We start from the raw sequence: 15,894 nt of genomic DNA on the forward strand, positions 1-15,894 counted from the left end.
ACTACATTTTTTTTTTTTTTCCCATGAGGCAGACGATTTTGTGTGTGTGTGTTTGTTCACCTGAAGTTGCAGTGACAGAAACGGTGACATTCCAGATAAAGTTTGAAAGGAGTAAAGCCTGTGTTAATGCTATTGAGTAGGCTAATATGGCCAAAGAAGATATTTTGTTTTATAAATAAATGTTCATTTAAAAGCAGCCCATGATCAGCGTGTTATGTTACCGTTATCCCTTACTACTCCGACGAGGTTTTGTTCCGTCCTCCACGCTGTGACAACTCACAAAAGTCTATTTTTAGCCAAGCAGCACAGAGAGCCGCTTCAGAAACGTGCCGTGGTTGGCCGGTATAAACACAAGCATTGACTAGAGCGGCCGCGATCAGCTCCGGTAAAAATGAATTCAGCAAGGAAACATAAAACTAATCAAAAGTCAAAAGATTTTCTAAACGATTATGTGACTGAAAACAAGAGAAATGGCTGCTGAAAATTCAGCTTGGCCGCAAAATGAATAAATTCCATTTTACAATGTATTAAAATAGGAAACTAGAAATTTATTTTAAATTGTAATTATATTTCATAATATTGCTCTTTTTAGTATATTTTTGATCAAATAAACAGCCATGGTGAGCAAAAGTGACCCACTTTTTTTTTTTTACGGTACTGTATTTTTTTTCCAAAGGCAAGCTAATTTTTCCTGTTTCTGTCTGTTTCAGATAAACTTACTTATAGAAAGAGGCAGCGCTTCTCCCTCCTCTTCTTCCACCTCAGATGCTTCACTGCTCTGTGCATCTTTCTCCTTGTCCTCTTCCCCCTCATGAAGCATCCCACCCTGCTCAGTCTCATCCTGATCCTAAGGATAAAAAAACCAAAAAAAACATTTAAAGTCAATTTATGACATTCAAAAAAAATAAAAAAATAAATCATAAACACCAACAGTTGAACAACAGCTGCTGTTTGTTGTTGTGTGAAATCAGTAAGGACAACCAATAGAAGGTGTTTTCCTCAATCTGTCTCGTCACTTCATACTGATACTGCAAGCTAACAGTGGGGCTTTAGATTAAGAAGCAGTGTAGCTGCTTAGTGTTTTAACGTGAATGTTGTAAGTGTATCAACAATCATAACTTACTCTGTCTTCATCAAAATATGATGGGGAGAATGTATTTTCTCTCTCTAGAGTTTTCACCTCCTAAATAAAAAACACACTCATCATTCTACTTACTCAAACACAGAAGCATTGTTCCAGACACATGACGCTGATTAATCACTCAAGCCTACCTCGTTGTGAGGTGAGTGTTTTGGAGATGTTCGATCAGAGCGCCTCTTGGTTCGGTGTTTGCTTTTGGAGGTGTTCTGATCTAAATCCTGCATCAGTCTGAAGAAGGCAAGCTCATTAAAGAGGATCTCAGAGATCTCTACTAGCAGGTCCTCACCGCAGTCTTGCAGCGTCCGCCCAACAAACTTACTCAAGGAGTCCTGTGCACAAAACCAACATCTTGGTCATTATTACACTTCAAGCATTTATAATGAAATGCAGGCTGTGATCCAGCTAGTAGTGACTACCTACATAGACTACATTTTAGGGCATCATGTTTAAATATTCAAACACGCTTATGATTCTCAAAAATACTGTTCTTCACAAAAACTTATTTCATTCATAATGTGTGCACAATATGAGTAATTATATTTCACGATGACAGTACATTACTTTTTTTTGTTGTTGCTGGAAATAAGGTTATTACAATGCCAAAAATTTATATAACAGGGAAGTTTCACAATTTTTGATACCAATATCGATATCAAAAACACAAACAGTAAACTTAAAAAAAATAAATAAATAAATAAATAAATTATAAATTAACAGCTAATTTAAACAAATTAAAACTTTACAAATGTGCTTACCTGCAGGATGCCGCCCAGCTGTCGGTGGAAGAACCGAACAAACTCTTTGCTTTCGTCATTTTGTCGAGTGAGTTTGAGCACCATGCGTCTCACAGATGTGAGCAGCTGGTGTGAACACACCTCCCCAACATGCTCCTGACAGAAAGACAAAGCAAATCAGCAGGTTTATGAACTGCTACTTTGATGGTTAATTTATTTGAACATTTTAAAAGAAAAGCAGAGCAAGCTCACCTTTAGGAAAGGAATAACTTCTGTCATGATAGCTTTGATCTGTCTGTCAAGCTGTTGCGTGTCAATCTGAGGACAATGTGCATCTGTAGATGAATGTCCTGCACCTAAAATCAAACAGACATTGACACACATACACAGAAAATACATTATAACGCAATTAGGTCTACTTGAAGGAGTATAAAACCCAAGCATTCATTATATGTACGTTTAAAGCAAGCAGAGCTTTAGCCAGTACTAATTATAAACATCCCCATAATCATTAATAGCAAACTCTCAGACTAAAGAAACATTCCAGGTTATTTTCACCCTAATGAATGGGAAAATTAATTATCAAATTATCCTTCTCATGTGGGACTTGTTTTCTCGGTAGAAGAATGTATTAAACCACACTGAAGGACACGTCAAAGTTGCAGCCTTAGAAAATCAAGAGACTACCACAAGTGTGAATACATAGTCACTAGATTGTAAAAAGCCTGGATTATTCCTTCTAGACACAGAATCACTGGCCATGATTATAAGTCACAGTCCATCATAAGCAGATGCAACGCAATACGTTTCTGATCAGTCATTTGCTAGCTGTTTGATTTCTATGCTCGAAAATCTCATTGAATTGATTGTGTATGGAACTTTGCATTGTATCTGGTAGGGACACACAGTTAGAAGCACTTGCAACAGAATGTTGGGTCTAATCTGCAGTCCGAGATTGTTCACAGCAGTACCTTGAGTGAGTGCTGAGGCGGCACCAGCAGCAGCGCCAGGGCTGTGCTCAGGGTTATCTGTGCTACACTCAGCCCTCAGCTTCATGCGCTCATACTCCCTCATCCTGGCCAATGCCTTATCTAAATGAATTACTGTGTTACCTGGAGGAGCAGAAAGGAAATCAATGGATAGAGAGAGAGAAAGAGAAACATAATAGTATTCAAGAGATTTACAACAGGATTCAGACCAGCACAGCCCCAGCCAAGCAAAGCAAGCATGATTGTGGTAAGCAACCCATCTAATGTGTTTTTGGCATGATGCATACAGCTCTGTCTTCTTACCCAGGTCATCACTAGCAAAGGGTTCGAGGTTGGAAGAGGTGGACAGCAGGCTCTCGTTGTCCATCGAGTCTCTATCTGCTGCCCTCTTCAGTACAGAGTTGGACTTAACTGTTACAATCTTCTCAGATGTATCCTGGAATCATAAGCCAACATTAGCTTGTGTGATAATTAAAGAGAGAGAAAAAAAAAAAACAGATGAGTGAGCATTTGTCTCACATTGTCGCTGGTAGCCAAGCTCTCACTAGGTGTGAGCTCTGACTGGGAGCCTGTGGCCCATACAGTCGGACCCAAAGAAGATGCCTGCTCATCTGCCACGCTCTTCTCAGTCAGGTGCCTTGTTACAATGTCCTGGTGGTCAGAGCCAACAATGAAATGTGGTTATTACTTTAAAAACAGATGCAGTCATCACAAAAGAAAACCACACAACTACGAAAAGAGATCTACTGATATAGTGAAAATAGCCCTTTGGTATTAAAGTCAGGGTCTGTGAAGAAGAATTAATAGTTTTACAAAGTATAGGTATGTTTTTGAGTAAAATGAACATTTTTGATTTATTCTATACCGACTGACATTTCTCCCACATTCCAAATAAACATTCTCATTTAGAGCATTTAATTGCAGAAAATGGCAAAAAAATATGTTTTAAGACCTCAAATAATGCAAAGAAAACAAGTTCATGATCATTTTTATTTTTAAACACAATACTAATGTTTTATCTTAGGAAGAGTTCAGAAATCAATATTTGGTGGAATAACTATCAATCACGGCTTTCATGCATCTTGGCATGTTCTCCACTAGTCTTTCACATTGCTGTTGGGGGACATTATGCCAGTCCTGGCGCAAACATTCAAGCAGCCCAGATTTGTTTGATGGCTTGTGGCCATCCATCTTTCTCTTGATCACAATTCAGAGGTTTTCAATGGGGTTCAGGTCTGGAGATTGGCTGGCCATGATTTTGATCTAGTGGTCCACCATCCACACCTTGATTGACCGAGCTGTGTGGCATGGAGCACGGTCCACAGACACTGGAATGGAATGGCTGCCATACATGTAGATGCTGAAATAGATGCTGATTTGGAGTGGTCTCTTCATTTTTTCTAGAGCTGTATATATCATTATAACATCCCATGCCATCTGCATATTTGTTTTGTACATTTGGCTAATCTGATCATTCTTTCAACATTCTCAGGTCTGAGGAACTCATTTTCCATTTAAATCCATTTTGCAGATTTCCAACACAAATTGTGGAAAACCATCCAGTCTTCATGTGAGCCTGTTGTGTCTGTAGAAGTGTGCACAAGTTTGATTGTTGTGTACTGTACCTGTAGTGAGTAGAGGGCCCTCTGGCGAAGGTAGTCTGTATTGAGCAGCTGAAGCTCATGGAAAAGTTCGATGAGGAAGTGAGGGCGAGACTCATTCTGAGAGATCAGCGTTGCTACCTCAGAGTAGATCGTCTCTCTCAGGGCCTCAAACAGAGAGAAATCACTGCTCACATCTAGAGAAGAAATACACACAGACAGAACAAAATGAAAGATGAACACAGACAATCTACTGTCAACAGTAGAACAACTGCTGTATGTGCAAACTAACTATACAAAAAACTAAACATGTACGCAAACATGTTTTACATAACTTCAAGTACATCATTAGCAAGACCTTTAGTACTTGAACTTCACACAACGTTCAAAAACACTATGCTCACTTAACATTCAAGAAAATTTAAGAGATGTTTTTACTCAACACCATGCTCAGATCCACAGTTCTGTGACTTCAACTCAAAAGCAAAGGTATAAAACATCCATAACAAAAAATAATGATGTTAATGGTGTTATGAATAACAGCAGATTACTCCCATTTCTTCTCCCCAAATGTCCCAATGTTTTGAAATAATGATACTGGACTATAGAAATTAACATTATACAACTCCGTTTCTAAATTTATATCTACGTGAGAGATTCTGTGCCCTGAAAATTAAAACGCCTGCTTAAATGAATTAAAACGCCACTTAATACTTCCTATGCAAGTCGATGCAGTTTAGAAAAGGAAAAGAGAAATTACACAAAGGAAACATGCCGATAAAAAAAAAAAATGTTAACAAGTAGTTAGCAGGTCAAACAGCTGATGAACTTGGGAGTTACCTGGGACTTCAGTGCATGCAATTCTGTTAGAGAGAAAAGGTGTTCTCCAAGCATATGCTGTGAAGAAACCAAGCACAAAACCCAAAATGAAATGTGAACAAAAACAGAAATGAAAATGAAATTAATGAGTAACACTATAAAACAATATAAGGGCACAGGGAACATAAGATGTTCAAATTATATGGACATATGATGTTCAAATTAAATAAGAATGGAGAAAAGTCAGTTTTCTTGCTATACTGTTGTGGCAGATGCTTCTCTGGCTGAAGAATATACAGTAGCCTAGTATACACTGTATAACAAGACTGTTCAACTTCTCACAGTTCTACATATGTATAGTTCTACTTGATATGTTTACTTTATCCAATGATATCTGTAGCAGAATCTATAAAAAGGCATACCAGATGATAGGTCATTTGGCTTGCTGTTCTTGGTCTTGCTGTCCAATTTTTCCTGTGTGAGTTTGTCTAGCAGACCCTGGTTGAGATCTTTGTGTCTGACCTGAGAGGAGCGCTCTCTGTCCTGATCAAAGTGAGAGTCACTCGAAGCACTGTCACTGTCCACAGATGCTGAAAGTGAGAAGAACAAAACTGAACTCCATTTGACTGAACTGGGTGACTTAAACTAAGTTTTCCTTTGCCTAATTAAAAAAAGAAATCCATATACTCAATTAATGTGACTGAGATAAACTTTGCTTTTTAATGGGCTGTTAAGTTTGTAGTATGTCAATTTTAAATAAATACACACCTGTGACCTTTTGTTCCCTGCCTCTCCTGCGGCGGCTCTTTGTGTTGGGGGTCTTGTCTCTAGAAGCCAGGCTGGCCTGTGCTGCAGCCTTACGTCCTGCTCTGAAAGTCTTGGTGACAATGGTTGGATCTGCCCTATCTGGAAGGCTGCTTATAGACTCCTGGGAGTCAGGTATGTAAGAAAGATCCCGGGAAGTGGAAGGGTGAGGGACAGGAGAGGAGGAAGGGGAGTTCTGCTCTATTTGACTTTGATGGTCAGAGGTGAGGGTGGTTCTCTGACCAGAGCGATTCAGAGAGGAGTTTAACCAGCTAGAGTTGTTAGCATCGGGCACATTGTCAGGTTGAGACTGAAACCTGTAAAGCGAGGAAAATTAACAAGATTAGGCACAGTTTTTCTTCCTTTTTGTAGTTTACGCAACACAAAGTAGGTAATCCTTGCATTTTCACCTGACTGCGATTAATATAATTATGATTATATCACTTTAATCCAAAATACAGAAACACATTTGTACCGTTTCTCTGCATTATTCAATGGAGATCTCTGTAGTGGAGGGGGGAAACTCATGTATTCCGTTTTGAGGGATATGTTTGGATCATGCTGTTGATCTGAACTGGCCAGGTTCTGCTGAAAATCTCCTACTGAAGAGGGAAATATGGGACTGAAATTAAAGCCTAATGCCAGAAAAAGAAAAAAAAAAAAAGAATGAAAGAAAAAAGTTTAGAAGTTAAACATTTATACATCTGGAATTATGAAATTTTCATTTAATTAATTAAATTCCCTAATTTTACAAATAGATAACAGACATACCAGTTGGGAAACTGGAGAAGTTTGGGAGTCCAGGCATATTGAGTGTATTCACAGGAGGATAGTTTACGAACAGAGAAGATGATGCAGAATCATGGCCAAAATGTTGATGTTGCTGTTGTCCTGACAATGACTGACTCTGCTGCTGCCGTAACAGATCATTCAGAACCTGTTTCAACCTACCAGAGGGGAGAAAAAAAATGTTTAAAAGTTATAACAAATGAAACCAAAGCTTGCTTTAAGTTTAGACCTACAATACCATTTAAAAGTTTAGTCAGTATTTTTTTTTTCCTTGAAAGAAATACCCTCTCAAAAGACAATGACATTTAAAATTCTATTTCAAATAAAGGATGTTATTTATATTACAGTTTAAAAAGATACTAAAATACAAAACAGTTATTTGTAATGCTACTCAACACTATTACTGTTTTTACTGTCCTTTTAGATTAAATAAAGGCAGATTTAGGGAGCATTTGGAGAGACTACTTTCAAAACTACTTCCAAAAAACCTGATCCCAAACTTTTAAACTGTAGTGTATCTAAAGTAAATACCTCATTCTTCATGCTTAAATTATTTTACCAATTGATATTTATTATTTTAAAGTCTAAAGACCCACCGATTGACATTGTTCTGCTGCCAAGCCAGCTGTGTGTAACACTGGTTTAGCTGGTGCATGATAAGAGGGATTTGAGAGGTCCCATTATTGGATACAACACCATAGGGGCCTGTGAGTAGAGCCTGAAGCATGTATGAAAGAGTCTAGAGATGAGAGAGGAAATAAAAAAAGTTGTAAGAAAAATAAAGAAAGTTAAAAAAAAATGTTGTATAGGGATGCAATGATACTAAATTTCTCTGCCAATTCCGAATGTCAATACTAATGGCAATACAATATAATTATATCTGACAATTTGGTTTTCCTGAAGAAAAAAAAATTCGGTAACACTTTATTTTGAGGTGTTCTTGTTACACGTTACATGTACTTACTATTATAATAACTATAAATTATGCATAATTACATGCAAGTAACCCTAATCCTAACCATTTAGTAAGTACATGTAGTTAATTAATACTGCTCAGTACTTAAATGTATAATTACACTGTAACAAGGACTACTTAAAACAAAGTGTAACCAAAATTTCTACCAACTAATGCTGTAAATTACACAGGGAACCCTCTCATTTGGTACATTAGTATTATGCAACTATAAACTGTTAAAATGTTCCTGTGTTAAATACTGTGACAAAGATCACAAGCTGTTTTATTTGTCTTTTCACAGCTGAAACTCTGATCGAGTGATTACATGAGACATGATACATTTCAGAAGGTTGTACTGTATCTTTCAACATACTTTCAAACATACTTTCAAACATTCTGATGCAAATAGAGAAGTGCGCTGCCACTTGAACTGAGGCACTACAGCGATCTGTCACACCACATTTAAGAGCTTCAAAACAACATTTATTGTTTGAATTTTGAAATAATCGGCTCAGATCATTGGCTGTTTTTAAACAAATGGCTGATACATCTGTGTATCCCTAATTTTGTACACTCTCTGACCTGTTGATCCTGTAGCAAGGTTTGGCACATGGTAGTGCTGAAGTTGAGCTGTTTCTGGAGGTGTGTGATCTGTTCCTGCCAGTGTGTTGGTGTCGCGCCCTCAGAGAGAGACAGATCAGCTGCCCATCGCAGGTTCTCTTGCCGCTTGGCTCTACTGGAACTACCTCTTTCAGTTTGCGGCTGCTGACGAGGGCGACCCCTTGATCCACGGGGGGAAGGACTCCCATTAATTTCCCTGTGAACTTTCAGACTGCATGAATTGACAAGACCGTTAATAATTGATGGGTTTGATGTATAGTATAGTATCGTGTGCCTGTGCATTTACCCATCTCTGCTATTCCTGCTGTAGTTGCGTTGTTTTTGAATGGAGCAAGCATGCATCTCATCGGTGGAACTCGACTCCTCTCCCTCATCATGTTCATCATCGTCATCTTCCTCAGCCCCCACCTCAGAGGAGTAATCATCATCATCACATCGGGCACATTGTCAGGTTGAGACTGAAACCTGTAAAGCGAGGAAAATTAACAAGATTAGGCACAGTTTTTCTTCCTTTTTGTAGTTTACGCAACACAAAGTAGGTAATCCTTGCATTTTCACCTGACTGCAATTAATATAATTATGATTATATCACTTTAATCCAAAATACAGAAACACATTTGTACCGTTTCTCTGCATTATTCAATGGAGATCTCTGTAGTGGAGGGGGGAAACTCATGTATTCCGTTTTGAGGGATATGTTTGGATCATGCTGTTGATCTGAACTGGCCAGGTTCTGCTGAAAATCTCCTACTGAAGAGGGAAATATGGGACTGAAATTAAAGCCTAATGCCAGAAAAAGAAAAAAAAAAAAGAATGAAAGAAAAAAGTTTAGAAGTTAAACATTTATACATCTGGAATTATGAAATGTTCATTTAATTAATTAAATTCCCTAATTTTACAAATAGATAACAGACATACCAGTTGGGAAACTGGAGAAGTTTGGGAGTCCAGGCATATTGAGTGTATTCACAGGAGGATAGTTTACGAACAGAGAAGATGATGCAGAATCATGGCCAAAATGTTGATGTTGCTGTTGTCCTGACAATGACTGACTCTGCTGCTGCCGTAACAGATCATTCAGAACCTGTTTCAACCTACCAGAGGGGAGAAAAAAAATGTTTAAAAGTTATAACAAATGAAACCAAAGCTTGCTTTAAGTTTAGACCTACAATACCATTTAAAAGTTTAGTCAGTATTTTTTTTTTCCTTGAAAGAAATACCCTCTCAAAAGACAATGACATTTAAAATTCTATTTCAAATAAAGGATGTTATTTATATTACAGTTTAAAAAGATACTAAAATACAAAACAGTTATTTGTAATGCTACTCAACACTATTACTGTTTTTACTGTCCTTTTAGATTAAATAAAGGCAGATTTAGGGAGCATTTGGAGAGACTACTTTCAAAACTACTTCCAAAAAACCTGATCCCAAACTTTTAAACTGTAGTGTATCTAAAGTAAATACCTCATTCTTCATGCTTAAATTATTTTACCAATTGATATTTATTATTTTAAAGTCTAAAGACCCACCGATTGACATTGTTCTGCTGCCAAGCCAGCTGTGTGTAACACTGGTTTAGCTGGTGCATGATAAGAGGGATTTGAGAGGTCCCATTATTGGATACAACACCATAGGGGCCTGTGAGTAGAGCCTGAAGCATGTATGAAAGAGTCTAGAGATGAGAGAGGAAATAAAAAAAGTTGTAAGAAAAATAAAGAAAGTTAAAAAAAAATGTTGTATAGGGATGCAATGATACTAAATTTCTCTGCCAATTCCGAATGTCAATACTAATGGCAATACAATATAATTATATCTGACAATTTGGTTTTCCTGAAGAAAAAAAAAATTCGGTAACACTTTATTTTGAGGTGTTCTTGTTACACGTTACATGTACTTACTATTATAATAACTATAAATTATGCATAATTACATGCAAGTAACCCTAATCCTAACCATTTAGTAAGTACATGTAGTTAATTAATACTGCTCAGTACTTAAATGTATAATTACACTGTAACAAGGACTACTTAAAACAAAGTGTAACCAAAATTTCTACCAACTAATGCTGTAAATTACACAGGGAACCCTCTCATTTGGTACATTAGTATTATGCAACTATAAACTGTTAAAATGTTCCTGTGTTAAATACTGTGACAAAGATCACAAGCTGTTTTATTTGTCTTTTCACAGCTGAAACTCTGATCGAGTGATTACATGAGACATGATACATTTCAGAAGGTTGTACTGTATCTTTCAACATACTTTCAAACATACTTTCAAACATTCTGATGCAAATAGAGAAGTGCGCTGCCACTTGAACTGAGGCACTACAGCGATCTGTCACACCACATTTAAGAGCTTCAAAACAACATTTATTGTTTGAATTTTGAAATAATCGGCTCAGATCATTGGCTGTTTTTAAACAAATGGCTGATACATCTGTGTATCCCTAATTTTGTACACTCTCTGACCTGTTGATCCTGTAGCAAGGTTTGGCACATGGTAGTGCTGAAGTTGAGCTGTTTCTGGAGGTGTGTGATCTGTTCCTGCCAGTGTGTTGGTGTCGCGCCCTCAGAGAGAGACAGATCAGCTGCCCATCGCAGGTTCTCTTGCCGCTTGGCTCTACTGGAACTACCTCTTTCAGTTTGCGGCTGCTGACGAGGGCGACCCCTTGATCCACGGGGGGAAGGACTCCCATTAATTTCCCTGTGAACTTTCAGACTGCATGAATTGACAAGACCGTTAATAATTGATGGGTTTGATGTATAGTATAGTATCGTGTGCCTGTGCATTTACCCATCTCTGCTATTCCTGCTGTAGTTGCGTTGTTTTTGAATGGAGCAAGCATGCATCTCATCGGTGGAACTCGACTCCTCTCCCTCATCATGTTCATCATCGTCATCTTCCTCAGCCCCCACCTCAGAGGAGTAATCATCATCATCACCAAGGGGACACTGTGTCGAACCACCCCAGGTGGCCACGGTTCTGATAGAAAAATGATGATTAGCACCTTTAAACAAATTCAATCCTCGCAGCACATATTTAAAACATTTTGAAACACTAAGCCATGAGTTGTCAAGGCCATGTGTTACCTTTCATCACGGCTGTAGGACTGGGTCTCATGTGTGTCACTCCTGAATGAAGAATCGTTGAGTGTGCTTCTCCTCTGCTGTTCTGCCATCAGACTCTCCAAATGCTTCCGCCTCTGTCTCAACTCCTCACGCAACATCTGATGCCTTCGCATCTCCGACCACAGCTAATACAAAAAAACAAAAAACCTTTGATAAAAATGGATTTAAATAAACCTTGGACTTCTTTCACCTTTCTGCAAACAAATCTGAGGGTGTATTCACACCTGTCTTGTTTGGTTCGATTGAATCTAACTCAAGTTCGTTTCCTCCCTTGGTGCGGATCTTTGGAACAGGTGTGAATACAGAAATCGCTCTCGGGTGCGGACCAAACAACCATACCGTAAAAGATGACAATTTAAATTTTTGGGTGAACTATCCCTTGAAAACCCTTCCTGATATAGAAAGGAAGCAAAACTGCTATTTCAAATGCACACTAACCTCATTGTCAGTGACAGTAACTGGAGGAGGTTCAGTGGTGGGTTTGAGGCCACTTGTGTTGGCTTTAGCGGAGGAAGAGGAGTGTAACGGTACAGGAGCAGGAGTAGAGGCTGCTGCAGGAATCTTCTTCATCTGTCCACTGACACTACTGCTCACAGACGACTGACAGGACACATGATTAAATTAAATAAGACTGTCTCAGCAGTTGTTTGTGTCTATGAGAGTAACATGCGCAAAAAAAAGTGCACATTTGAAGTACCTGCAGGTCAGGACAAGCCCATTGTAAGTCCTGTATCTTGCCCTGAATCTCCATCAGTCTCCGTCTCTCTTCATGTAGATGCTTAAGTTCCTGCTGCTGCTGCTTGAGTTTCTCCTCATACAATTTCTCTCTAAAAAAAACTGGTATTATACAAGCTGTTCAACAAAAGACACTTTGCAAAAACATGCTACAGCATGATATTAAAGCAAGTTTACAAACAACACAATATGAACTGAAAATGCAAGCAAATATCTCATTTCCATATGAGAAATATACACTTACCTGGTCTTTTCAGAGAGGGCGAGGTCTCTCTGGCCTTTGGGAGCTGTTGCTCGGGTGTTATTGGGTTGTTGCTGCAAACCCTCATCCTCATTAGCTGTAGTACCATCTGTATCATCACTCTACAGTAACATTAACAGACAAATAGAAACAGTCTTTAACAGGTTGGCAAAAGAAAGCATAATAAAGAAAAAGCAGACAGGAGAATCTGAAAAAAAGTGTTTGCTTATACAAGCTACACTCACACTATATTTGCATTGATATTATATTTATGCATTTAGCAGATGCTTTCATCCAAAACAACTTACAAAAAAGAACAGAAGCAATTCATCCAAGAGCCAACAGTATTCATAACATACAATGACAGGTTTACTAATAAACAACTCGATTAGGTAGCAAGGTAAAGAAAAAAAAAAGTGTTGTTAGCTGCTTCTTGACAGATGTGATGTTCTCAGCAGTCTGTGTAGAGGTTGGCGGCTCTGCATTATGAATAACCAGAACCTCACATCAGCCTCATGGCTCCAGACTCTCACCTGCACCATGGCCACCAGTTCTTGGAGTTGTCGGAGTTTCTGTTTGGCTGTTTGAAGACGACGGACTTTCTGAGCATAATCTGTGTCACCACCTAGACTGCTTCTATGACTGGAGCCTGAACCGTCACAGTCTCTGCCTCCTCTTGCCCCATCATCTTCCTCCAGTGCCTCATCATCACCCTCATCTTTAACACCATCACAAGGCCTGTCCCGATTGAATTGGCATTCTAAAGTGATAATGAAAATAAAATAAATAGTTAATAGGTTGATAGTTTTGTCAGCACAGCTTGTTTTTAATTTTAGGTCAATAAATTGATACAAAGACCGACTGTGTCGACAGATATTGCACAACAGTGACTATTTCTAGATTTGAAAGGTTGTGAGGTCTGACCTATGAATGAAGGGACGTTGAGACTGCGAAGGTTGGCTGCTGAGCGGTTATTGATTTCACATTCTGTGTTCAGACGGCCATCTCTATTATTGGAGGCACTGTGAGCTTTCCCCAAACTGTTCATGTCCATCCAGTTACTCGGAGTCTGTGGTTGGGCTGGATTTCTATGAAAATAAAACATTTTATTTCTAATCTGCCCTCAATTAACAACAACTGAAAAGCAGCCAGTTATTTTCAGATTCCTTCAACAAGACAATTCTCACAGAAGCAGAGGCAACGTGTATCCTTTAAATCACACAGATGACGCAATGAGAAGACAAATATTCAAGATTGGACTACCCACGCTGAAACTGTGACTGGCAATGTTTTGGCACGGCGCATGACCTAAGACTTTTTCTGGTCATTTTTCTTTTTGCAAGACACTAGAGCTGGATATTGACACAGATTTAATGAATTTGATTTGATATAAATTTTTCTGGATATATACCGGGTATCAATCTCTCAACTAATGCTGTAAACTCTACAGATAACCCTGTCAGTTGATACATACTATAATGTTAGAGGTTTTCAATTAAAAACAGAATCCAAAATATTAAATTTAATTGCAATTTATTTTTAAATGTAATCAACAAAATAAAAACTAGTTGAATACAAACATTTAAATTGTACATGAGCCCGTTTTTAAATCAGCTTTTTAATGATATAATTTAGTTTCTACTCCAATTCGTTGTTGAATTGTGTTTCATAAAAAACTTATTTTTATGACAGATTTATTAACATACTAGGTCATCTAGGATAGGTAAAAATTTAATGAATATAATGAATGAATAGTTATGGACAAGCTATGGACTTTGAATCTTTCAGTAGTTGAAACACTCCTTACAGGAGACATGATACATTTCAGCAAGTTGCTCTGTATTATACCTCAAACCTTCAGATGTTTATTCCATGCTATAACTAGTAGTAAAGAGGAAGAGATGATCGCTACACATGTGCCCAGTGTTGCAGCTTAAACTGAGGTGGCTACAGCGATCTGTCATGCCACATCAAATGTGTCAAAACGGTAATTAACAGAATTTGAAAGCTGAGATTTCATATAAATTTCATATAAGTTTCATATAAAAAGTAACAAAGCTTAATGTGATTACTGGGCTACAAATGATGTTTATATATATATATATATATATATGCGTGTGTGAATATAATGTAAATATAAAACAGCAGATGGGTTTATTGGAAATGCAATTTAATTCTCTGCCAACTAGACATGTGCGGTATTCGGTAATGCGATAATGAATATGCACAATATTGTTATCGTGGGCACTTCAAAATACAGAGAATAATTATTACAAATTATTAAAAAATTGGAATGCATTTTAAGAATACTTTTCACATCAACTGGTCACAATGCACAACACCGTTGTTTGCGTGTGCACTCTGATAAACAAGAGACGCATCAGAGACGTGTGTGCACTCTGATGTAAACAAGCACGGATGAGAAGCACATGGCGGATTGCATGAGAGACGCTCTGAATGAAAGCACATTCACTCTCTGGACCGGTTTACACTAGTGTGTTTTCGTTTTAAAACGGTGTAACCGTAGCAAAAGTTATGCATTTTAAAACGAAAACACACTAGTGTAAACGGGGCCTCTGACAGAAGATGGCGCTGAACAGCAGAAATGCAGCTGTTACCCCGGGAAACTCTGTAATCAAAGCATCTGCGCTACTTTCTGTTTCTGAAACGTGTTTAAATGATTTAAATAGCCATTCATATTTGTGTGTTCACTATGGTGTTCATCAAATACTGTTTTAATTCTTTATTGTTCAGTAACACTTTACATTAGGGCTTCATTAGTTGACATTAGTTAATTCATTAGTTAACAAACTGCCAATGAAAAAAATCTTCTAAACATTCATGAATCTTAGGTAATTCCAATATTTAATAACACGTTGTTAAAATCAAATGTTGCAACTTTGTTATTTAATGAGCTAACATGAACTAAGAGTTGTATTTTTTAAAAGAATATAAAGAAAATAAATAAAAAAATAGGACTTTCTATTTGCTGTTAAACCGTAAACGCTTTTCACTAAGCGGTTTTTTCTATTTTTCAAGTTCTAAATTTTTCTCCTTTGCTCCATGTTGCATTAAGTTTTGGGAGTTCATTTTTATTGTATTTCAATGTATTTCACACTTCAGAATGTTATTCTTATTTAGTAGAGGTCATTTTTTAGGTTTTTTTACCCAAGCGAAGTACTGACCCCGCTGACCCAATGAGCATCTTGCTGACCAATGGTCATGCCTTAACTTTGAAATTTCTGTATTGCATTAGTTTTTAATATTTCTCAAGGGGATTTAATCATTTTTGACTTCTCAGTCTGAGTTAAATCTCTTTTTTGGCTCATTT

General features: G+C 37.7%; 1 protein-coding gene across 1 annotated transcript in view; it reads right to left on the bottom strand.

Moving 5' to 3' along the window:
• The window catches only part of LOC107747390 (pericentriolar material 1 protein-like), a 40,224-nt gene that overhangs the window by 3,683 nt on the left and 20,647 nt on the right, over positions 1-15,894 (bottom strand). The window contains exons 12-34 of the mRNA XM_016561855.1: positions 13,488-13,651; positions 13,097-13,323; positions 12,567-12,685; positions 12,285-12,414; positions 12,026-12,187; positions 11,549-11,712; positions 11,253-11,441; positions 10,928-11,177; positions 9,986-10,128; positions 9,372-9,547; positions 9,077-9,236; positions 6,053-6,405; positions 5,707-5,874; positions 5,306-5,362; positions 4,490-4,662; positions 3,384-3,515; positions 3,168-3,300; positions 2,847-2,987; positions 2,128-2,231; positions 1,897-2,031; positions 1,273-1,470; positions 1,124-1,183; positions 721-847 (exon numbers count right to left, since the gene is read on the bottom strand). Of these exons, the coding sequence (XP_016417341.1) occupies positions 721-847; positions 1,124-1,183; positions 1,273-1,470; positions 1,897-2,031; positions 2,128-2,231; positions 2,847-2,987; positions 3,168-3,300; positions 3,384-3,515; positions 4,490-4,662; positions 5,306-5,362; positions 5,707-5,874; positions 6,053-6,405; positions 9,077-9,236; positions 9,372-9,547; positions 9,986-10,128; positions 10,928-11,177; positions 11,253-11,441; positions 11,549-11,712; positions 12,026-12,187; positions 12,285-12,414; positions 12,567-12,685; positions 13,097-13,323; positions 13,488-13,651 (3,665 nt within the window). The remainder of the gene's footprint in view (positions 1-720; positions 848-1,123; positions 1,184-1,272; positions 1,471-1,896; positions 2,032-2,127; positions 2,232-2,846; positions 2,988-3,167; positions 3,301-3,383; positions 3,516-4,489; positions 4,663-5,305; positions 5,363-5,706; positions 5,875-6,052; positions 6,406-9,076; positions 9,237-9,371; positions 9,548-9,985; positions 10,129-10,927; positions 11,178-11,252; positions 11,442-11,548; positions 11,713-12,025; positions 12,188-12,284; positions 12,415-12,566; positions 12,686-13,096; positions 13,324-13,487; positions 13,652-15,894) is intronic.

Source organism: Sinocyclocheilus rhinocerous, unplaced genomic scaffold (assembly GCF_001515625.1).
Source record: "Sinocyclocheilus rhinocerous isolate Xijiao unplaced genomic scaffold, SAMN03320098_v1.1 scaffold829, whole genome shotgun sequence".
Taxonomy (NCBI): Eukaryota; Metazoa; Chordata; class Actinopteri; order Cypriniformes; family Cyprinidae; genus Sinocyclocheilus; species Sinocyclocheilus rhinocerous.